Source organism: Prionailurus bengalensis, chromosome B4, assembly GCF_016509475.1.
Source record: "Prionailurus bengalensis isolate Pbe53 chromosome B4, Fcat_Pben_1.1_paternal_pri, whole genome shotgun sequence".
Classification (NCBI taxonomy): domain Eukaryota; kingdom Metazoa; phylum Chordata; class Mammalia; order Carnivora; family Felidae; genus Prionailurus; species Prionailurus bengalensis.
This window is the reverse complement of record NC_057358.1, coordinates 83372897-83396478: the sequence shown is the minus strand read 5'-3', so window position 1 is coordinate 83396478 and position 23582 is coordinate 83372897. Positions and strand designations below refer to the sequence as shown.

Genomic DNA, 23582 nt, shown 5'->3' with positions numbered 1-23582 from the left:
AAATAGGAAACAAATACAGCAGGGCTTAAAAATGGGTAGATTTAGGGAGGGGGACAAAACAGAAGAGACTCATGAACATGGAGAACAAACCGAGGGTTACTGGAGGGGTTGTGCGAGGGGGGATGTGCTAAATGGGTAAGGGGCACTAAGGAGTCTACTCCTGAAATCACTGTTGCACTAGATGCTAACTACTTTGGATGTAAATTTTAAAAAATAAAAAATAAAACTTAAAAAAATGTGGAAAGTTAAAAAAAATGGGTAGATTCCATGTAAAAATCTGCATTTATGACTTCTCTTATAGCCAGGGCAACCCTGGGTCTGCAATCTTCCATGGAAACAATCAGCCAGAGCTGAGAAACAAATCTTCCTTGAGAGGGTCTGTGCCTTCCAGTAGACTCGGTCCCCACTGCCCCCTAGCTGGGTCCTGGAGGTTTGGGCACTGAGGACCCTCACGGGGCCAACCCCTCTCTTCTTTGGTCCCCACTGTGCTCATTCATCCTTACAGCCCCACCCCCACCCCCGAATATCCCTTTTTCAAGCTACCAGCTCTCGAGCACAGGCTGTGTGCTGAGTGCTTTTTGTGCATGATCTCACTGAACCCCCACATCAGTGCTGTGATGTGGGTGCTATTATTATCCCCACTTTGCAGATGAAACTCACAGAGGCCCACAGAGATGAAGCAATTTGCTCAAGGCCACCCAGATAGTAAGTTGCAGAGCTGGAGCTCAAACCCAAGGCCACCCAACTGCAAAGCCCGTAATCTTAACAGTGTGTGACAAAGGTTTGTTGACAATGTCTCTCTCCCGCACGACAGGCACCTCCTGAGGATAAGAGCCATGTCTGGGTTATCTCTGGTTCCCAGATGGCTGCAGCACAGAACGGGGAGGATGGAGGGACAGAGGGATGGCTAAGTGACTGGCGTGTGATGGTCTCACCCCGCCTGCTGGCCCCCAGGCACCCACCCTGGTTGGTGCAGTTGGCGTGTGTCTCGTCGCTGTAGTCCCCGCAGTCGTTGTCACCGTCACAGGTCCAGTGCTCGGGGATGCAGCGCCCGCTGTTGCACTTGAACTGAGTGCTGGAGCAGGAGTGGCTGCAGCCGGCCTCATCACTGTTATCCCCACAGTCATTGTCTGAGGGGGGAGGCAACAAGGGGAGAGGCGAGGAGGAGGTCAGCAAGCTGCCTTCTCTGTGACCCCAGCTTGGGGCCCCCACGCCCCCCTCCCGTTCCCACCCTCAGCCCGCCCCACCCCCCCACTGAGAAAATAACAAACAGAAAAGACACAGAAACTGCATAGACTGCAGCATGCACCATGGCCCACGCAGGGGGCGGGGAGAGGAGGGGTGGGCTCCGGGAGGGCCCTTCCCAGAGTCTCGGAGGATGGCGGGTGGGGGACTGGACGCGTTCCTTTCCCTTTCTCATTTTGGCAGGGTGTGGGAACAGGGGTCTGCTTGCTTTGGGGGAAAGGCAGGGATTCCTCTGGCTTGGGAGGGCGAAAGGTGGGTGGCGTGGAGGTGAGGCTGCCCTGCTGGGGAGGGAAGGGCCCGATGAGGCCCACCCTGAGCTTGGCCACTGCTGCGCCCCATGCTGCGGCCGCCCGACTCACAAGGGGTACTGCCTGCAGCTGGGAAGGCTCGGGGGCCACTCCTGGAAGGCATCTGAGGGTGACTGAATGAACATCCTGCTTTCTAGGCCTTGTGGGTGAGGGGCTACTGGACTTCCCTCCACATTTTCGGGACACCTGAGAAGGTTGGGGTACAGCTTTCCCCCTTGGGTGTGTTCCTGCCCCTTTTCCATCTGGAGTTGATTCTCTCTTCTCTCCCTCTGTGTCTTGGGCTTTTTGTCCCCACCACTCTGTCATCTCCTCTCTTCTGTCCCCTCTGCTTCTTTCCCTTCCACTGTCTTTCTCTGTTGCCTCCTCTCTCCCTTCTCTCTTTCCCTTCATGTCCTAGGAGCTCTGGAGAGGGGAGCTGCCTAGGGGTTCTGAGAGGCGGCCCGAGGCCAGCTGGGACTCTGGGGTGATGGTGCATGTGCTTCTATGCACTGACCGGCAGGCTCAGGACAGGTCTTTTCGTCAGAGCCGTCCCCACAATCCTTCTCTGAAACACAGAAACCGCCAGGGCAACCATTGGCACACGAGACACAGCAAAGATGAGGGGCAACGTGGTGTTGACCCAATACATGCTCTCACACACCAGCCAGGGCTGGAGCCTCCGGTGCAACACGTCACAACACACAGACACAACCAGAGCCCCGAGACGGCACACACATGACGATGCACTGGCCCCCGTGGCTCAGGGCTGACATCACCTGGTCCGTGGCTGACCGCCAGGTGGGCTTCCGAGCCTGAAGGCGGAGCCTGGAGGGTGCACCAAGGACCCCAGGAGATGGGGTTTGCGGGGAGAAGGGAGTTGGGCACTGGGCTCTCCTTGCTCTGCCCCTCTAGCCTTTCTCACTCATTTCTCCCTGGCCTCCAAGCCTCTGCCCGAGAAAGGGCAGCTCGGGCCCTGTCTGGGGAGGAATGGTACTGACAGGTGGCAGGGAGGGTCTCCTCTCTGTCCACACTAGTTCCCCCATGGCACTTCTGGCCTGTCCTCCTTTCTCCCAGCCAACCCAGTGGGGCTTTAGTGGATTGGCGGGAGGCCCCAGCTTGATTCTAAAACCCCTTTACCTCCCACCCAGGGCGTGGCTGTGGCTTTTAGCTTTCCTAGGAATCAGGGCAGGTTAAAGGGGGCAAGCTCTTACCATTATCACATCTCCAGTTGATGTTGATGCATCTGCCATTGTTGCAGGTAAACTGAGTCAGGGGGAAGCAGGTGGGATAGGCTGTCAGAGAGAAAGAACAGCTGAGTAGGGCCCTCAAGATCATACAGCATCATGGCACCTGGCAGGTGGGTGCGGGGTCCCTCCTGGAACCAGCAGCTGTAGCCCGGTCAGACAGGGATGGGAAAGCTACGTGGCAGGGCTTCGGCCTGAAGCTCTGCTCATTCTTCCCCATCCCTCTGAGCATCCCTTTTTCAAACTTCTAGTTACCCACCACTGACCCCGTGCTGAGTGCTCTTCCTGCATCATCTCACTGAATCCCCACATCAGCACAGTGATGTGGGTGCTCTTATTATCCTCATTTTGCGGACAAAACTCACACAGGCTTCAGAGATGAAGGCGCTTGCTCAAGACCACCCAGGGACTAAGGTTCAGGGGCCCTCCAGCCCCCCACCCCACCCCAGGGCACATTCGACGGGCTCCCTGTTCCCCATGCCAGCCCAGCCTCCCTGCTGTCCCTCTTACCACATGAAGCAGACTCGTCAGAACGGTCCCCACAGTCATCATCCAGATCACACGTCCAGGAGATGGGGATGCAGCGGCCACTGGCACAGGAGAACTGGTTGGGTGGGCAGGTGCGAGCTGGGGACAGGGATGGGCGCGGGTGTTCATAGTCTTGCCCTCCTTTCTTAATTTCCTGTTCTTTCCTCCTGTCCTCTGCCTATCAGGAAGTCTTCCCAAGGGTCTCAATGTCATTTCTCTGAGAGAAGTTTAAAGCCACATATGTGGTCTGACCCCCGCATCTGCTTCACCCCATCTCTCACGGGGTCTCTGGTATCCTCCAAGGAGAAGATCCACCCTGACTTGCTTCTGTCTCCAATCTGGAGCTGTGATCTGTCCCCGCCTTCCCCACCCACCCCGGTTCAGTCCTCCCAGCCAATCCCATTCTCCTCGGGAAGGGGAGAGCACTCCTTTCCTCCTGCTCAGCGTCCCGTCCCGTCCTCTCTGCCTCAATACCCCATGCTTCTTTCTTTCCTGAGGCCACTCTGGCTGCCCCTCCCCACCCCAGCCTCCCTGCCTGAGGGGTGCCCAGTGCAGCCTACTCCGACCCCACACCTGAACAAGTGGCATTGGACTCGTCTTCACTGTTCCCACAGTCGTTGTCCCCGTCACAGAGCCAGCGGTTGGGGATGCACCGGTTGTTCTCGCACTTGAACCTGTCCGAGGGGCAGGTGTGCTGATCTGGGGAGTGAGGAGTTCAGGGGTCAGTGAGAGGGGCAGGGCCCAGCTCTCTCCACATGCTGCCCTGCAGTTGTTGGAGAGGGGCGGGAGACTCACGGCAGAGGGCTGGGGCCTCGTCACTGTTGTCCAGGCAGTCGTTGTCCCCGTCACACTTCCAGCGCTCCTGGATGCAGCGGCTGTTGGCGCAGGCGAACTCGCCTGGCTGGCACTGGGGTGGGGGCACGTAGGATGGGTTCGCTGTGGGCACCACAGGGGTGTGGGGGGAAAGTCAGACGCAGGTCATGGGACAGGTGCTCAGCTCTCTGTACTACGTTTGCCTGTTGTATTATTTTAAATAATATGCAGACAGTAATCTTTCCTAGGGCGTGATTCTTCACAAACAAATAATCTGGATGGAAACCGCAGCTCTTTCTCAAGCCACAAGGGTGATGTTTACCTGAACACTTTCAGTACTGCAGTATGGCCCGAGAAGAAGCAGCTTCCAAGAGAGCCTAGAGCCCCCCACCCCTTACTTTTGTCCCTCCTGAGAAGACCACTTCTCACCAGCTTCCTGTCATCTCCACAAACTGCTCCTTGGAAGTTACCCCTGGGGCTCCCAGAGCCCTGTCGTGGTGCCTGGACTTTTTCCTTCACAGATGCATGAACTCTACCAGCCGGAGTGAAAACAGGTCCCAGAACTCTGCAGGCTCCACCCTTCCACCCTCATCACTGCCACCTCACCACCCCCCCCACCCCCCCCAACCCCGTCTACCTTGAGCACTCAGCAGTAAAATCACTTTGTGCTTTGTCTGCATTTGCGTCGGTAACATGGAGAAGCCCAGCGCTCCCAGGTCGGCTCCTGTCCCTGCACCCTAAGCTCTGCTTGCAGCCTTTCTGACCTGTCCAACTCTCATCCCGGCTCTAATCCCTGAAGCTTCTGTGCGTCCCGTGGGTGCCTATTTTCTCTCCTGTGGCCCTAGACCACTGGGCCTTGGCATGTGTTGTCTTGCTCCGTGCAATTGCTTCGAGACTGTTCTGCTCCCCTTTCTAAAAAATCAGCTCTGATTTCCATGTTATTAGACTACACCAACCCCTACTTCTATGGGCCTTCAAGCCACTTCCTGTCATCCTTAAGGGTTTTTAGCTGATGGCTCAGTGTCACTTTTCCTCCAATCTCTCCTGCTTTAATTCTTGGTGATTTCAACATCCGTGCGGATCCTTCCATTACCCTGGCCACTCAGTTCCCCTCTCTGTCAATGCTCTTGCCCTCCACCTGGCCTTAGTCACTCATTCTTAGCTGTCCATTAAGGCCCCACTGACCCATTTTCATTTCTGGGATTCTATCTTAAGGAAACCATCCAATATGGGAAGGCAGGAAGATATGGGAAATAGCAAAGCAAGTGATTTAAAAAAACAAAAAAACAAAAAAACCAGGGTCTGGGTCAGACTTCCTGGATTCAAATCCCTGTTATAACTTTGGGCCTCATTTTCTTCATCTGTGAAATGGGGATATTATTGGGGATAATAAAAATACTTTCCCTACATGAATATTTTAAGGAGTAAACAAGTTGCTGCATGGGAAGTGCTTAAAATCACATCTTGGCACCTGATCTGTGCTCAATAAATGAATGTTAGCTGTGATTATAACAAAGACAGAAACAACTTAAACGTCCTATGGTAGAGAAATGGTTGAGAAAGTTACGGAACGTTTACTAATGAAATATATTTCAGCCATTAAAAATTCTGCTTACGTATCTATGACCTACTGTCAAGTGACAAAAGCAGAAAACTAAAGAGCATGTGTAACCTGGCTCGTTTAAATAAAGGGAAACGTGGGGCACCTGGGTGGCTCAGTCAGTTAAGCGTCCGACTTCAGCTCAGGTCATGATCTCACAGTCTGTGAGTTCGAGCCCCGCATCAGGCTCTGTGCTGACAGCTCAGAGCCTGGAGCCTGTTTTGGATTCTGTGTCTCCCTCTCTCTCTGACCCTCCCCCGTTCATGCTCTGTCTCTCTCTGTCTCAGAAATAAATAAATGTTAAAAAAATTTTTTTAAATAAATAAATAAAGGGAAACATGTAGAGACATGTTTGGGAGGGTGTCCCCCCAAATGGTAAGAGTGACATCCATGTCACATGGTATTTGGGTGACTTGTACTTTCTCCTATGTTTTTCTATACTGTTTCTTTGTTTATTTTTTACAATGAGCATGACCTACTTTTCTTTAAAAAGAAGCTGTTTGGGGCGCCTGGGTGGCGCAGTCGGTTGAGTGTCCGACTTCAGCCAGGTCACGATCTCGCGGTCCGTGAGTTCGAGCCCCGCGTCGGGCTCTGGGCTAATGGCTCAGAGCCTGGAGCCTGTTTCCGATTCTGTGACTCCCTCTCTCTCTGCCCCTCCCCCGTTCATGCTCTGTCTCTCTCTGTCCCAAAAATAAATAAACGTTGAAAAAAAAATTTTTTTTAAAAAGAAGCTGTTTAAAATAATGCAACAATAACACAGAAAATGCTGTGACACGTATGAGCCCCAAAGGGTGGAACACATTTTATGTACAGTATGATCTCAGCAACAGAAAACCAACCGTGTAACCCACCTGGCCCAAAAAGGTGGTGTTCGCTTTCCTGCAATGCTAACAATATAGTGGTGTCTGTTGGTGGGATGAGGGCTTTTTTTCACTTCTCTAATTTCCAATATTTAGAGCTGTTGTTATATTACTTTAATCAAGGGGAGACAAATGTAAAAGTATATTTTCCCCTTTCCATAGCTGTCCTGATCATCATTCAGCTTCCCCTAATCTTTGCGCTCTCCCTAACTCTTCCCAGCACCCAGTCCTCCCTAAACCCCCTTCTGGCCCCCAGAGCCTGCTCCCTCCCCATCCCTTGCCTCCTGTTGCCCCCACAGGACCCTCTTTTCCTCCTTTATCTCTGATTGGACACGGTGGCCCCTCCTGCTGAGGACCACTGTCAGGCCACCCGCCCCGGCTGGGCACCTCATACCCAAACAGGTGACACCGTCTGTGTCCAACACCTGGTCCTCGGCGCAGGCACACTGGCGGCTCCCAGGGGTGGCCAGGCACAGGCTGCTGCAGCCACCGTTGTTCACCCGGCATTTGTTGGTACCCACTGCAAAGGAGGGGCCAAGGGAGGGGCCGGGAAGGACAGGGTTGTCATAGAGTCAGCAGAGGCCAGAGACAGGAGATAAGAGGACAGGGAAAAGACACATTGAAGTGAGGAGTGAGAAAGAGAGGAAGTGGTGAGAAGATAATGAACACGTTGAAGAAGAGAACACGTAGGCATGGGGCAGGGAAGGAGACAGGGAAGACAAAGTCAACTGGGTTGGGGGCCTTTCTTCTTGAGAGCCTCAAAAGTCAGAGCCTGGGATCCCTGGGGAGTGCCTTCACCACCCCCCTCTCCAGAGTAGCCTTACCCCCCTGTCTAGGTACCACCCCCTCACTGGCCCCAGCCCCAGGGGGTACCTTGCTGCTGCTGAGCATCATACATGCGGATCTCAAAGATGGGGGGCCGCTCACTGCGCAGAAGGGTCACCGTAGGGGGTGCACCGCCTGTGCCCCGTTCTAACCGGTAAACACTGCCACTCCGGTACTCAGTCCAGAAGAGGTAGTTGCCGTGGTGACACAGGCCAAAGGCGTGGTTCAGCTCAGGACCCTCATATACAATCTAAGAATTGAGGGGAGGTTACTGAGGAGCTATAGACAAATGGGGTGCCTGAGGAAGGCCCAGGAGGATCACCATTTTGTTTACTCATTTGTCCATGTCCTGGGTATGGGTCTTGCTTCCCCCATTACCCTGGGAGCCCCTGAGGATGATAGCTTTGCACACAGTGAGGTGCTAGACACTGGACCCAGCGGGATGCTGATGGGGAACTTGTCCACCTTGTCCTCCCTTGTATCCATCCATATTCATTCATATCCCTCCAACACACATGTGTGCGCGCGCGCACACACACACACACAGTACTGAGCATACAGCCAGAATTCATCCGTTCGCTTCTTCATCCAACAAACACTTGCCAGGATCCATTAAGGGCCAAGCTGTGGTATGAAAAAGACTGTGTATGTCTCATGGAGGGCATACACAGCAATCCAGGATGGAAAAGGGGTCTGGAGACAACATCCTAGAGGAGGTGGCCCCTGAGCAGTGTGCTGGGTGAGGAGGAGTGGGGGTGGAGGCAGAAAACTGCATAAGCAACAGCACAGAGGGCAGCACTCGATATGCTGTGTGCTGGGAATTTCCAAGCTGTGTAGTGTTGCTTGTTCAAATACTGGGATACAGGGAACAGGGGCAGAAATAAGACCACAGAGATAGTCAGGGGCCATATCATAAAGGGCCTCATATATTATGAAAGAGCTTAGTCCACACGTCTCGTAGGCACATGACTCATAAAACACATGGCCACCCAAACAAAAAAGCGTACATATATGCCATCTCTAGTCATCCTGCACTTGCACAGAGGCGAACACAGCAGGCACACACCGAAGTGTGCTGTGTGTGTGTGCATAAACATGCCGAGGTGCACACAAGGTATACACCCAGGCGTGCACATGAGTGTCAAGCCTGCAGACAACATGCAATCACAGATGGACTCTTACAGAGGCAATCCTCAAGCAATACAACACATAAGACACAGCACACCAGTGTGCACGTCCATCGGTACGTAGGTAAACATGCACGAAGTGCACAGGCCTGGATATAGAGAGACTCACACATTCACACATAAGAAGCCTCATCCGCACACAAATGTGGTCTAGCAGTGCACACATGAACACCCCCACACAGGTGCCTGCCTGCCCACCTTCCGGTCTGTGCCATTGAGCAGTATGGTCTCAATGCGGTCATAGAAGGCATCCACCCAGTAGAGGCGCCCAGCTGGGATGTCCAGGCTCAGCCCATTGGGCCAAAGCACTGTCTTAGAGGTGACAAAGATGTCTCGGTGTGAGCCATCCATCCAGGCCCTCTCCAGCCGCCCTCGTCGACTGTCCTTGGGGTCCTCCTCCCAGTCTGTCCAGTACATCCACCTGTGGGCAGTGATTGGTCAGCACCACAAGGGCTACCCCTGCCATCAGCAGCCTCCTGTGTGATCCCACTCCACGTGTGCTATGCCAGATCCCCTCCCAGGGGGCTTCCTTCCTGCTCAACCCTAGCCCCCACATTTCCTTCCTTCATTCCTCCATTCAACAAATATTTGTTGAGTGCCTACTGTGAGTCAAGGACCCAGCGGAGAGCAAGGCAGACAAGGCCCCTGCTCTCCTGGAGGTCACATCCTATCCAGGGGTACAGATAAGAAACAAGTCAACTGGAAGGTCACACACATTGGAGAATGAGAAAAACCAGGAAGGACACAAAGCATGGAGATGATATAGAGAGTAGACTGGGAATCAGGTGGAGAAAGCCTCTCTGAGGAGGTAACATTTGAGGCCTAGGTGTGAATGATGACAAGGGACTAGATCTGCAAATGTCTGAGAGCTCAGCAAAGGAAGTCCCAGAGCAAAAGCCTTGAGCCAGGAAGAGCTGGGGTGTGTGAGGAACAGACAGTGGGCAGTGGGGACAGAGTTTCCAAGAGTCGAAGAGAGGTGCAGATGAGGTCAAAGGAGATGAAAGCAGATCCTGTAGGACCCCAGGCCTGATAAGGAAAGTGGGTCTCACTCCAAGGGCCAGGGGAGCCAATAGAGGGCTCTGAGTTGGCAGTGACAAGACCAGATCTCCATGTATGTGTGTAAGACATCACTCCCATTGTCCTGAAGATGGGGCAACTTTTCCCCATTCAGCTTCCGATTCTTGCCTCAGCACTCCACCTAGGCTGCCATCCCCGTTCACTCTCTGTCTCACCTCCCAGTTCTTTTTTTTTTTTTTTTAATTTTTTTTTTCAACGTTTATTCATTTTTGGGACAGAGAGAGACAGAGCATGAACGGGGGAGGGGCAGAGAGAGAGGGAGACACAGAATCGGAAACAGGCTCCAGGTTCCGAGCCATCAGCCCAGAGCCTGACGCGGGGCTCGAACCCACGGACCGCGAGATTGTGACCTGGCTTAACCGACTGCGCCACCCAGGCGCCCCACACCTCCCAGTTCTGACACCCACAGTTCCTGGCTCCTCCTACCCCAAGGCCCTGGGAAGACTCACCCATTGAGTGGATCCACCACAATGGCCCTGGGGTGCGTCATTTTGCCCTCGATTAAGGTCTTGCGGGTCTGAGCAGCCTTCTCCAGCCTGGCCACGCTGATGGTCTTCTTGGGTCCATCATCCGTCCAATACAAATTGTCCCCCATCCAGTCCACAGCCACACCCTCCACATTGTGGATACCTGCAGGGAGTGAAGGGGGCAATGGAGAGCCTCAAAGGAAGCTCAAGACTGCCTGCCTCTGACCCTCAGGCTACACATGCCTCTGAGCAACCTGACTAGCAGGGAGTGTGGAAAGCCCTAGAGGGTGGGTGGGACAGGGTGGGAGGTTGGAAGAAAGAGCTGGGAAGACTGTGTTGCCACCGCATCCGTGTTGAGGCCCAGGGTCTCTGAAAACTGTCCATGGCAGCCCATAAGCCTATGTGGTGGATGCGACCTCTCATGTGAGGGCATGCATGAGCCTGAGCCGGGGTGAGCTGGAGCAGTGTGCGGGTGGCTCTGGGCACAAGGGTGACACAAGATCCCAGGCCGAAAAATCCTGAGCTAACAAAACGAATAAATCAGGAAGTGATTTTTCACTGAGCCAAAGGCTTCATCTCAGGCTTAACTAGCAGTTCCCTTGGTATAGGGAACCCCAATCTTTTCCTGATGAGTTACTTTTGATTTCCCCAAAGTCTTATGATTGCTGACTGCTGAGGTTCTGTGAGCCAACGGCAGTGGGGGTGGGTGGGGAGCGCTAACTGGCGTCAGCTAGATGACTGGTTAGGGAGCCCTGTCCCGGGGGCCCAAGTGTGGGAATTCCTAACAACCGGCAGGAACAGGGCGGAACTCAGGAGCTCAGAGCCTCCACGCAGATGGATATTCAAGAGACAAAGTACTGTTGACCTGCCCGTGCAGCTCAGAGGGAAAAACTGGATTCAGTTCACAAAACACTCTTCTCAGGACAAGTAAACACGCAGCTCCGGTGGCCGGGAGGCCTGGCTGCACAGACCTTCCGTGTGCAATCATGTGCTGGTATGCCTGCTCCTATTCAAGGCCTCAGGACTCTCGTGGGCTGTGTACTGCGTGCAGCTCTGGGGCTCAGAGCCAATGGCAGAGAGACCCCGAGTTTTCCCAAGGGTTGGCAAGGACAGCCCACGCTGCCTAACCATCCATCCTCCTGCCTCTTTTCGGCTCAGCCAAGAAGGGGGTCACACAGGGGTCAATCTGTCTATCCCCTCATCTCCATGCCAACCAGCCCAGCCAGCCAGTCAGCAGGGGACTCTCCATGCCGAAAGGGCACTGAGAAAGCGATGCCCAGGCCTCCAATCGCTTCCTGTCCCAGGTGGGTGCCCCTCAGGGGTCCTGTCTGTACACCTCCCTCACTGGGGGCCCTTACCGTCCTTCAGGATGGTCTCCCGCTCAGTGCCATCGATCTTCTGGCGGCCAATGAGGTAGCTGGTGGTGTCAGCAAAGTAGATGAAGCCAGTTTCAGCATGGAAGTCCAAGGCCCGGGGGTTCATGAGGTTCTCAATGGGGATCATGTGTTCATCTGGGACTTTGGCTCCCATATCCATGCCCCGGATGATGCCTGGCCGGCCCTTGCCATACACAAGGAACAGCTCATGTTCTGGCTCTAGGGCAGGCACGAGAGGGGAAGGGGGGACACAAAGTTAGGTACATGTGCCCAAGGATCTGCAAAACCCCAGCTCTCCTGGGTCAGGGGATATGGGTGTAGCAGGGGGTCTGGGCCACATGGACAGATGCATAAACATCTAAAGCCCAGGGGACAGCACCCTGGTTGGCAGCCTACGCACTCTGGGGGTGGGAAATGCGGCAAGAGTAACAAGTAGCATGTTTTCAGTTAAGTGCCCACTGAATCTGATTGGAATCTGATCACTTTGGACCACTTCTGCTATCATCCTTATCTAAGCCACATCGCTTCCTGCTTACAGGGCAGAAGTGGCCTCCTGCCACTTCCCTGCTGTCCATCCTCCACCCAGCGGCCAGCCAGCATGATCTCCTTACAAATGTGAAGCACATCACGTCACTTCTCTGCTGGCAAGTCACCAAGAGCTCCTCATCCCATTTAGAATCCCATCCAACCTCTCCTTCCTGCCTCCCCTCACTCATGCTGTGCCGTTCTCAGCCTTGGAGCCTGGCACTGTAGGTTCCCTCTACCAGGGAGCTCTGCCTTCGGGTCCTCACGTGATCCAACTCCTCACTTCATAGAGAGCTTGGCTTAACTCCTACCTCCACAGAGAAGCCTTCCCTGACCCTCTGTCTAACCTGGAGCCCTCACTGTCATCAGCAAGTCTACATTCCACTCTATTTTCTTCCTAACACCAGGTACCACCCGAAGCTATTTTTATTTGTCTGTCTCCTCTGCCAGACTACAAGCTCTGGAAGGCAGAGATGACATCTATCTTGTCACTGCTGAATCCTCATTGCCAGGAGAGTGCCAGACACGTAGTACATGCTCACTGGATATTTGTCGAGTGAATGAGTGAAAAAAATGAATAAATGAAGTGAATGGGCCAGTTGACAGCCTTCTATGGAGCCCGAGTAGGGTAGTGGGAAAAGCCTTGTTCTCGGATATGGGTTCAAATTCCTTCTATGCCCCTCACTAGAAGCAAAATGTTGGGTAAATCCCTTCATTTCTCTGCATCTCTGATGGAAACAGCCAGCTGTAAGGAGGCAGATAAGAATCCCGCCCCACCCCATCCCAGCAGGCACACAGGCCCTTCCCTGTCACTCACTCTTGCATGACTTCCCGTCACTGCCCAGGCTGAAGCCAGAACGGCAGCGGCAGGTCCGCGCCTTGTGGCTGTTCGCCAGCAGGCAGATGTCGGAGCAGCCACCTGGCTTCCCGAACTGGTCATTCTCACAGGCGTGGCTCCTCACTGCAGGCAGGGTAGAGAACCAGTCAGGACTCTTCAGAGCCCCCGTGCCCAGGTCTTGAGAAGATGTCCTGAAGTCTGACCACACTCCATCCTGCTGTGGTCTTTTTAATTGATTCATTCATTCATTAATTTTTAAGCAGGCACCACGCCCAATGTGGGGCTTGAACTTACAACCCTGAGATCAAGAGCCACATGTCTCACCAACTGAACCAGCGGGGCACCCCACTCCCGTCCCTCCCCCGACCCAGATGTGGTCTTTACGCTTATTGTCCCATTTTGAAGATTCAGAAACCACAGGACTAGGATTTCTCTGCCCCACCATAACCTAGCCTTCAGACTCTCAGGTGGGGGCTTCTGTGATCAGGGGAGACAGTCATGCCATCGCCTGTGGTCAGGTGCTTCTACTCTAAAGCAGCCAGGGAACTGGGAGGAACAACCTATGTTCTGAGCAGAATGGGGGGCAGGGGCTCCTTGGAGGTGAGATCTGGAGGCTGAAGGGCAGGAAGGGGCTGGCAGGGGAATCTGAGGGGACAGGGGAGGTAGTCCAGGGTGGATGGCTACAAGAAGTAGTCATGATATGAGAGAACCGGGGGCTCCCATAGGAGGGTCCACAAAGGGGCTGCAGAGCCCCACTCACCTCGGGGCTGACGCCGCTGGTGGTAGATATGGAGGGCACCACCCTTGTCCACACGGGTGACGACCTGGTAGTCAGTGCTATTGAATCGATTCACTCGGATCACGCTCGTCTTCTGCTGGGCATTGGCGTTGTCCGAGTTGGTGGCATAGAGATAATTCTCAAACACAGTCAGGCCATACAGATGCTCAATCTGAGATGGGCAAGCAGGAATGGTCAACGTGAGAGGAGAAGGAAATCCTCCCTCTGACCCTGGAATGCTCCTTGGCTTCCCATCCAGATTTCATTATTCACACTCCCAAATTCATTCCATGGTTGTCTAACTCCATGTTTTACTCCTGTATCCTCTGGTTGGATTTTCTTGCTTTTGAGATCTTTGCTTGTCAAAATCCCACTTATCCTTCACAGAGCGTTTCTTTGTAGAACTTCTGGGATCTTCTAACCAGACACAGGCTTTCCCTTCACATTCCATCTCTCTGGCTATTATCCCCTGTCTGGTGATTTGTGGACTTACCCCATCTACTCTGCTCAAACCCCTTGAGGGCAGGAACAATGTTCCCCAGAGATTTAGGCATACAGTAGATGATGGAATGATTTTGGACTGAAGTAGAGTTGGGCCCTAAACTCTGTCCACAGAAAACATTCTCCAGCCCCCAGCTTTAGGAAGTTGAGAGGGCAGACTTGCCTCAATGATGCCTGGTAACAGCCCTCGCTACCCACATAACTTATCCAAGGTAATTGACTGTCCAACTTGTCCAAGACAAAGGGATTTGCTGGTTTGTGGGACTTCCCAGGCTAACACTGGGACAGTCCTGGGCAAACAGGGATGGTTGGTCACCCTAATGATCCCAGATTGGAGCTGCCACCTCTGAGTTGGAAAGGCTTCTAGACTAGGTTCCAGCGCTCTTTCTCAGCTGTGTAATCTCAGGCAAATCACTTAACCTCTTTGAACCCTGCTTTTTTTTCATCCACCAAAAGTGAACTAAGACACTGGCCCACCTACCTCCCAGGGGTCATTGTAAGGATCAAGTGAGAAAAGGGAAGTAAAAGGTGTATCTAAAATGACTGTTTCCACCAGAGTGGAAGCCACATCCTCTCCATGTCCACCCTGCTTCCCACCAGAGAGACTGTCCCACACTGTCCTCCCTCTCACTGGGAGGCCTAGAGAATGGCTTCCCTGCAAAAGCTTTCCCCTCACCAGAATGCCCTGGATGATGGTCTGCCGGCCCTTGCCCTCGTAGTCTACCACCTCTATATAGTCCAGGTAGGCGTCAGCCCAGTAGACAAGGCGGCTGACCAGGTCCAGCGTGATGCCGTGAGGAAACACAATCTTGCTATCGACCAGCTTGGTGCGGTTCTGCCCATCCATGTCGCAGCGCTCCACCTTTGGGATCTGCCCATAGTCAGTGAAGAACACCTTCCTGCGGGCAGAGGGCACGTTAGCTGCGTTGTGGACATTGAACGCTCTCCCTTCCACCACAGCCTCTGCCCGCCCCTCACCCCATGGCAGGGTCCAGGGCAATGCCCTTGGGGTTGTAGAGCTCCAGGTCCAGCAAAGTGACACACGTGTCCCCGTTTCGGTTGCAGACAAAGATCCTATCGTCGATGTCATCCACAAAGTAGAAGTTGCCCGTCAGCCAGTCGATGGCCATCTGTTCCACATCTGAAAAGTGTGAGTGAAAGAGCTATGGGGGGAGGCCCACCTCTAGACAGGGCCATCCCTTGTTGGTGCAGAACCCACCCCTGGAAGCCCACCTCCTCTGGGATGACCTCCTTCACCATGTAGGTGACAGCTGTCTCTCCTCTCTGAGCTCCTCCTATAGGAGTTAACGGCAAGGGCACAATTTTGCCTTGTATTCTTTGCCATCTTTCTACCTATTTGGCCTCTCCAAAGTGAAGTGTCTGAGTATCCTCCCACAGAACACTGCTCTGCACACGGAGTTCAAGGCCAGCACACAGGGGCCCTAGGTATGCGTTGGCTGGTTAGTTGATGGACAAGCTTCCCGAACTCTAGACCTTCCTTGAGTAGGACCATCTTCTTGAGGTACCGAAAGGCATTGAAGACAGGTCCACTGGCTCATCCAGTATTTTTAAATATGCTTTTACTTGAGATACCAGCACTCAGGCTAACTAAAATATCACACATCTTCGATGTTGGCTGGACTTTCATCAATTTTATATGGTAAGTCAGGGTATCTCATGCTAGCCAGGGCACTGACCAAACACTGTACATGTTCCATGACTCTTAAAAATGGAAAAGCAGGGCACACCATCAATAAATGCAATCTGAGAGAAAAGTATGTCAAAATATGGCACCCATAGAGATGGAAAAGGGAAGGCCCACGGTGTCAAAAGGTTGGAATCAGTGACATAGGCCAAACTTCCTCTACTCACTCCTGTTCCCGTTTCTTCAATGTCCCTATTGCTCAATTTCCTCATGTCTTAGGGAGGGTAGGAAGGAGCAGAGAATAAGCTATAGGGCTGGAAGACAGAGAACATAGGAGGAAGGCCATAAAAGGACTCTGAAGGTAAACTGAGGCATGGTTCAGAAAGAAGGGGAGCTTCAGAAAGGTGAGTAGGGGAGGAGGATGGACACCAGGTGCCCACACTTAGTCTATGCCATCTCTGGAGGCGATGGAAGAGGCTAAAAAGGACTGAAGAGGGTAGGGGTGGAGCAAGGGCAGTGGGAAGTCTGGAGGCTGGAAGTCTGGAGACAGGGACCCCTGCTGGCCTCTTCTAGGCACCTCCTCTCCAGGACCCACTGGCTCCCATCCATTTACTTACTTGTCCCTTCAACTACCACCACCAGAGGTGATGCTTCTTGCAGACTAGGAATCTCCTAAGACAGTGACTCCTCAGGACTCCTGCCTTGTACTCCACCTTTACCAATTTCAGTAAGTAAAGAAATCTTTGGACCACCTGCCTTTGGCTGAACCTTACCCCCACACGCTACCCACACTCAAACCCAGTAGGGGTTATTCTATCCCCACAGAGCTGTAGGTATAATGACTAGGTGCTCTGCTCAACTCTTCCCTAATCCTTCCCTCTCCCCACAGGGATTCAGAGGCTATTTCCTGACAGTGGGTGGGGGTGGGGGGCAAAGGGAACAGGAACGTGGCTCCCAAGGAACTTGGCTAGGCCCTGACACTGACTCACAGTCACAGGACTTAGGCCGGGGAGGAAGGGAAGGAGCCAATTTGAGGTTCTCATCAAACTAGTTTCCTTTTCAGGTCCCCCCGTTAAACCCCACTTCAGGGTGACTGGAGAAAGAAGTCACAGGGATGAGGCATTGTCCCTGTGGTTGCTGATGCACCCCCAAACCCAACCACTCTCTCCCCTGGGCTCCTAGCACCCTGACGACAGTAGAAGAGAGGGGCAGAGCAGCCTGGAAGTGTGGGTCCCAGGCCATGTAGGAAGAGGGCCCAGTGCTGGGATAAGGCAATCACGCTGCTCCACACACTGTTACCACGGAGAAAACAGATTAAAATGAATGCTGCTGGGCCGCCTCCAAAGGAAACCCAAAGTCCCAAACCAGAGTGTGTGTGTGTGGAGGGGGGGAGACCTGCCGCAGCACCAGGCAGCCAGCAGGCAAGTAGGTTGGAAGGCAAACAGGTTGAAAGGCAAATAGGGCTTCGTGCCCTTTACTTGGTGGGCACAGCGGGGGGCTGCTGGCATGCAGAGGAACTTCATCATTGGAAGCTGGTTTCCCAGCACCAGCTGGTGCAGCTGCGTCCTCCTCTCTAACTTCCTGAGGCTTCCCTGAGTCACTGCCCAGCTCCAGGCTGGCAACACCCTGCCCCTGCTCCCCATCCACCCTTCCCTCAGCGAGAAGGGGGGAGGAAGAAATCTGAAGAGATCAGATGCCCCCCCCCCCCATCCCAGGTGCAGCTACAAATCACCCCCTTAGCCCCAGGAAGTGTTTGACCTTCGAGCCTCCCTCCTGGCCTGGGTTTCCTGCCAATTCCGGGAAGGAAGGCAGAAGGATCGTCCTTGCTCTAGATTATTTACCCTTGGCCGGTCTCCCCTTCCACCTCCCAAAGGCCAGGCACGGCCCCACTCAGCAGGCCGGTGAGGAGTTGGCAAGAACGGGAGTCCCCAGCCCGGCCTTGCCTCCACTTTGGTATTTTTGCAGCTGGAGACTATTAGTCTCAAGCAAAAAAAATCCTTTGTTATCCAACCCCCCTCCACCACATTATTTTCCCCTCTCCTAAAGTCCAGATTCCTCTGCCCGCCCAACCACACACACTCACACACATGCACACATCTTCACACACACACACACACGCACACACTTGGCCACTCATACCTAAGGCCAGTGTAGACAGATGGGTTCAGATTGGGAGAGGGAACCTTCCCTCCTGGGCTCCCCTACAGGCAGTATCTGGGCCGTTGCCCTGTCTCACGGCATGAGGGGCGGGGGCGGGCAAGTTGAGTCCTGGGTTTCACCCTAGAGGACCTGAATGTTCTGGCCCCACACATTCAGAGGGCAACTGTCCCCTGCAGCCCAGGCTTCTCAGGGCTGAGCCACCCCAGAGCACCCTCCAAGGGGCTCTGGCCAAAGGCCCCCAAATCCTGAAGACAGGAGAACCTCAAGTAAACCCAAGGAGAGGAATGCTATGTTGTGGAAAGGGTCTGGGGATGGTCTGGGGGCCAAGAAGTTGGGAATTCCAGCTTACAGAAGGAGGCTAGGAAGCTGGGAGGGGGATGGGATAGTCAAGAGGACAGACCACAGCTTGCCAGTAATGTCATTAAAGACTTTCACTTCCAGGCTCCAGAATAGACCAGGGGTGTGTGTTTATAACTGACGAGCCCTCCCTGCACTCCCCCACCCCAATGCTCAGCACTCTGCACCCCCTATAAGTCCAATTTTTCTCAACTTCTCTACCATTCACATTGTTCAAGAGTTATTTCCCTAAACAGTGGTTGCTTTCCCCAAAACAACAGCCCACCCCATTACTAAGAAGACCCTGGCTTCAGCTACAGGACTCCAGTCACTCTCCCTAAAACAAATCTGGGGGAGGAAGGGCGCCTCCCTGCTGTGAGGAAATATCCCCCAATGCATCCACATACCCAAAGATTATAGGACAGGTCATGAGGCCTGTGGATGAGGGAGGATGAAACCCACTTCCACTTTAACCACATCCCCAGCGGACACACGCATTCTGGTCCTTATTCCAGGAAACTCCCCACCTCTCCCGTCACTCTGCTCCACCCTGGGCCCAGCCAGGCTCTAGACACTGACAGCCTGGGCTCGAATCCTGGTTCTATCATCTTCCAACTGTGGGATTATGGGAAAGTTACTTAATGTCTGAGTCTCAGTTTGCTCATCTGTAAAATGGGACGGTGTATTAATAGCACTTAGCACAGGGCCTGGCACATAATTAACACTCTATAAGTGGGAGCTGTTCATACCACGATCCTCCCTCACCTCAACCCCATTCTTCCCTACCTTGTCCACCCAGTTACCATCTGTGCCTCCAGCTAGAACTCTGTGGCCTCCTGACTAACGGCGGGCCCTCCAGGTGCGCAGTTTGGGGCTAACACCTACTATTCTTCAAGACTCAGCTCAGGCCCCCAGAAGAAAGATTTCTGTATTTCAGGTGCCTGTATGGCCCAGTAAGTCCTTTCATCACAGTCTGTTTACCTGACTACAAATATTGTGAGGGCAGGGTGCTGTCTTTCATCTCTGTCCCCGGCGTCTGACACACATATACTGATTCATTCAACAAATATTTGTTGAGTACTGACTCCTCACGCTGTTGTCCTAGAACTGGGACATCACTTTTTCCCTTTCCTTCGACTGCCAGGATCCTCCTTCTCTGGCCTTGGGATGCCCCCACGATGGTGGGAGAACACATCTGTCTGGTAATCCTCCCGCTTCTCAGAGCCACTTGGGGTTCTCGCCCTGAGTGGGGAGAGGGAGGGCTGGGGGAGAGGATCAGGAGTCTGGGGTCTTTGCAAGCAGGCAAAAGACCGCCAGGCAGGTCTGGCAGGAGCTTTGCCAAATGGCATGTCTCATGCTCCTGTTTCCTGCTGAGCCGACTTTAGCTCCTCTTGTTCCCAGAGAGGCCCTGGCTCAGCCACATCACATCACCTCTGTCCCCTGGGCTCCCTTCCTGCCCCACTTGTACCCGCCTGGGGTTTCTGCTCTGCTCCTTCCCCTGCCTGGCCCAGGTCCACAAAGGCAGTCAGTGCTGGTCCCAGAGAAGAGATGCCTAAATTCTGCAGCTCTGATTCAGAATCAGAACCAGGATCTTCCCACTATTGAGAAATCCTTGCTGGGCTCTAAAACACATCTTTCTTGCTTAAGTTACTTCCTGTGGCTTGAAAACAGGGAAGGGCGGGGGGGGGGGGTTAGGGAGCAGGCTGGGTGGAGAGGCAACTTCAAGGAGACAGCGGGGGAGGAGAGGACAGGCTGGAGCTGAGCCGGGAGACTGAGACGGAGAGGAGACGTGGGGCTGGCCTAGCCAGGGAGAGGAGAGCAGGGCTGTGAAATGATTAAGAAACTCAGGACGGGAATGGGAAGCAAAAGCACCAGGATGCGGGTGGCCCAAGGCCAAAGAGTGTGCTGGCAGGAGCCCCCGCCCCCCAGGATTCTGACACCCTGTGGGTGAGGAAGGCCAAGGAAGAGGGTGGTGGTGGCTGGCTTTCATATATGAAATCTGGAAGTATTCCATAGGCATAGACTGGGAGGCTGAGAGGGCCCAGGCTGCCCAGTTCAGTGGAAAGACAGCTCCCCTTCCAGCCGGGGAAGACAGTTCATCACAGATGCAGGGGGGTTACTCTCTGCCCCCTCTCTGCCTTCCCTCTAGACACATCACTACCCATTTCCTGTTGTGATTTTAACCACACACATACACACACGCACACACACGCACACAAAGAAAGAGGGAGGGATAAGTGAAACTGGCCAGCTGGACTTGGGGCCACATTTCGCAACCTTGCTGCCTGCAGCCTAGGGGGCCGTTTATTCCTACCTCCTCCTTCCCCATGCGGATGGTGCAGGGAAGAAACCCCAGGACCCCTGAGGGCCCCTCCAGAGCATCCCCTCATACACAAAACTTATTTCCCTGAGGGCCTCCATGCACAGCGTCAGAACTTCCTCTCACCACACACACCCCCCTTCCCAGGGCCCCAGTCCTGCAGTCTGCCCTCATTCTTTCTACAGTGGAAACATACCCAAAGCTACTGGAAGACAGGTCAGAGGAACACAGCCAAGGCAATGCAGGGCTGGGGGTGGGTTGGGTCAGCAGACCTGACTTTCAGCCCTGCCCAGGGGCAGCCAGCAGGGGGCTGGGCAGAGCTTAAGTTTCCTTGAGAGCGTGGACAGAGGTGAGGGGCAGAATGGGCAAACCAGGCCTGGCTCTGGTACTACCAGGCCAACCGACCCCTGTGGGTCTCAGTTTCTAGAACTTCGGTCTTTTGTGTATCACTTTCGAAATGCTTGCCAAGGTGATGTACAGCCTGCACTATCATTTACCTACTGTTTCTTTAAGTCAACTCATTTTTCTTATTTTGCTATATCCTAAGCAATCTATGAAATCACAGATTTGATATACTAGTTATAGGAGTTTCCTAATAGGTATTAAAAAATAAAAATTAATGATAAAAAATGCACATCCATGTATAACCTAAAATCAAGGCAGCCTGCTTTGGGAAAGGCAGTATTAAAAACTGAGGGGCCAGCCTTGGTCCTCCCTAAGGATCTTCCAGCTCTCACTACCATGTTCTCCAGTCACAGAATCAGAATCCACAGAGACCTCCCCATGCTGCTGGGACAGTGGCAGAGGGGAGGATGTGTCCTGGAATTATATCCCAGGAGGGAAAGGAAGAGGTGAGGACTCAGCCCCCAAGGCCCCCCAATCCAAGCCAGTGAAAGTCACGGACAGGGGAAGGAGCACTGGCAGCCTGGGCTCAGTTAAGGGAGGAAAGCGCGCACGGCGCACACACACACACTCACACACATGCGCACGCACGCACATACACCTTCCGGAACGTGTGAGGACATTGGTAAGACAGTGTCCCCTAACTCTTGGGCAGAAACAGAGGGAAGGAGCTGGGATCAAGACAGGAAAAAGCAGGAGCTTCGATCCCCAGCCGGCTCCACGGAGCCTCTCCTGGAAGCTGCACCAACCCCTGAGCATGGCAGGGCTCTGGGAGGGGCCCTCTGAGGGCTCTCAGGACTCAGAGCAGGTCTGCAACACACAAGCCCTAGGACCCATGTGAAACAGGCTCACTTCCTGGCCTCCTTCCTTTTTTCTATTCTATTTCTGTTCCCAGAGTTTTCTCTGGGGCAGGCTCCCCCTTCTTCCCACAGCAGCAAGCAGGCTTCTCTCCGCCTCTCTGCGTCTTGGCCTCTGGGCCCCAGCACCTCTCAATTGTCAGACTCCTCCCTCCTGCATGGGGCTCCCTCCCAGGGGTGCAGTGGAGGTCATGGTCCTAGCCAGGAATGGGATGATTGCAGGGAGAGCTCCCCCAGGGGGCAGAGAGAAAGCAGGAGAAAGCAGGAGCCTTTCTTCTTCATCCCCCTTGGGGAGCTAATTACAGGCCAGCAGCCCACTGCACAGGTGAGTGCCTGGGACAGCCACCCGCACACCAGGACAGGGCACCCAGCCTCTCCTGGGAAGGGGCTGAACTAGAGATGGGGGAGGGTGCTAGGGGAGAGACACTTCCGACATCCTCATCTCAGGGCCCATAATTAGTCTGTGGGATGAGAGCAAAACAACCATCCTCAGGGTGACAGCCAGACATTCAGGCGGCATGGAGCGTGGGGTGGGGGCAGGGCAGGGAGGAGGTACAGAGGCTGGGGCCACAGGAACCCACTCATCCACCCCACTAGCATTTCTCCCCGGAACCTTGGTCTCCTCCTGCCTCCTGGACTCTGCCCCAGAGGGGCCCAGTGAATCCAACAGACCGGGAGGCAAGGTTCTATTTGCCAAGGGAGGGGTACCCGCCTGAGCTTATTTCCTGCTTCACTTTGGGAGGAAAGCAGGAGAGGGGGCCAGGCCAGAGCAAAAGCGGAGAAGTTTCCCATCAGGGCACCCTCGCCAGCCGCCTACCCACGAGCCCATCGTCTGGCCCGGAGGCAGGGCCAGGGAGGGAGCTGCCAGAGCTGTTTGCCCAGACAGGCCTGTTGGGTGGGGCTGTCAACAAGGAGCAGGGAGAGGGCAGCCGTCTCATGGGGTCTCACCCTGTGCTACCCTACCTGCCACAGGGTTCCCTGATCTGCCCACCCCTCAAGAGTTCAGCCAACCACGTGTGGCAGCCCCCAGCCAGCATTCCAAGGAAGATGAGTCTGATCACAGGTGAGCCTTGGTGACCAACAGCCCAAGGACATCACTGGGATGCTCTGGAGGAGCTGGAGACGAGGTGTGGACCATACGATGAGGCCACAGAGGGTGAGGGCTCTCAGGAACCCCTGCTACCCCACAGCTAAGCCCATACATCCTCCGAGGATCTCTGTCTTCTGTGGGGATCATCATATGGGGACGCAATGAAGGAACTTAAAGATCTACGAGGCCCAAGGTTCACCATCCTAAAGCTTGTGACTTACCTCTGGCTTTCACTTCAGTTTATCTGATCTGGACAGGCAAGCTCATACCCATGATGTGGATTAGGAAATCAAAGCAGGGACAGGGAATTCTGATTTATTCAAGATCACAGATCAAGTTACCCTCCCTCCCGGGGGTCAGATCAACCACAGGCCAGATCTTCCCCCTCAGCCCTGTGGTGCATTTCCTGGAAATGTGATGGCGCCAGATGTTTTGTTTGTTTATGTAACAGCATCTGAGAGGAGCGGGGCTGCTCCAGGCAGTGGATCTATGCCCCGGCCCCATCCCTAGGTACACCCTGTCTTCCACCCCTAAGACAGCAAGGTACAGCCCCGGGAAGGAGTTTGAATGGGAACATCCAGGAGGTCTTAAAACACTCCTGTGGCCCCAGGGCTTACTGCC

General features: G+C 53.9%; 1 protein-coding gene across 2 annotated transcripts in view; it reads right to left on the bottom strand.

The window, feature by feature from the left end:
- The window catches only part of LRP1 (LDL receptor related protein 1), an 81839-nt gene that overhangs the window by 41133 nt on the left and 17124 nt on the right, over positions 1-23582 (bottom strand). For both annotated transcript variants that reach the window (XM_043564531.1, XM_043564532.1), the window contains exons 7-20: positions 15130-15292; positions 14828-15050; positions 13633-13822; positions 12852-12995; positions 11492-11728; positions 10116-10296; positions 8788-9010; positions 7451-7652; positions 6972-7097; positions 4100-4240; positions 3878-4003; positions 3287-3403; positions 2744-2824; positions 963-1130 (exon numbers count right to left, since the gene is read on the bottom strand). In XM_043564531.1, coding sequence (XP_043420466.1) covers positions 963-1130; positions 2744-2824; positions 3287-3403; positions 3878-4003; positions 4100-4240; positions 6972-7097; positions 7451-7652; positions 8788-9010; positions 10116-10296; positions 11492-11728; positions 12852-12995; positions 13633-13822; positions 14828-15050; positions 15130-15292 — 2322 coding nt within the window. The remainder of the gene's footprint in view (positions 1-962; positions 1131-2743; positions 2825-3286; positions 3404-3877; positions 4004-4099; positions 4241-6971; positions 7098-7450; positions 7653-8787; positions 9011-10115; positions 10297-11491; positions 11729-12851; positions 12996-13632; positions 13823-14827; positions 15051-15129; positions 15293-23582) is intronic.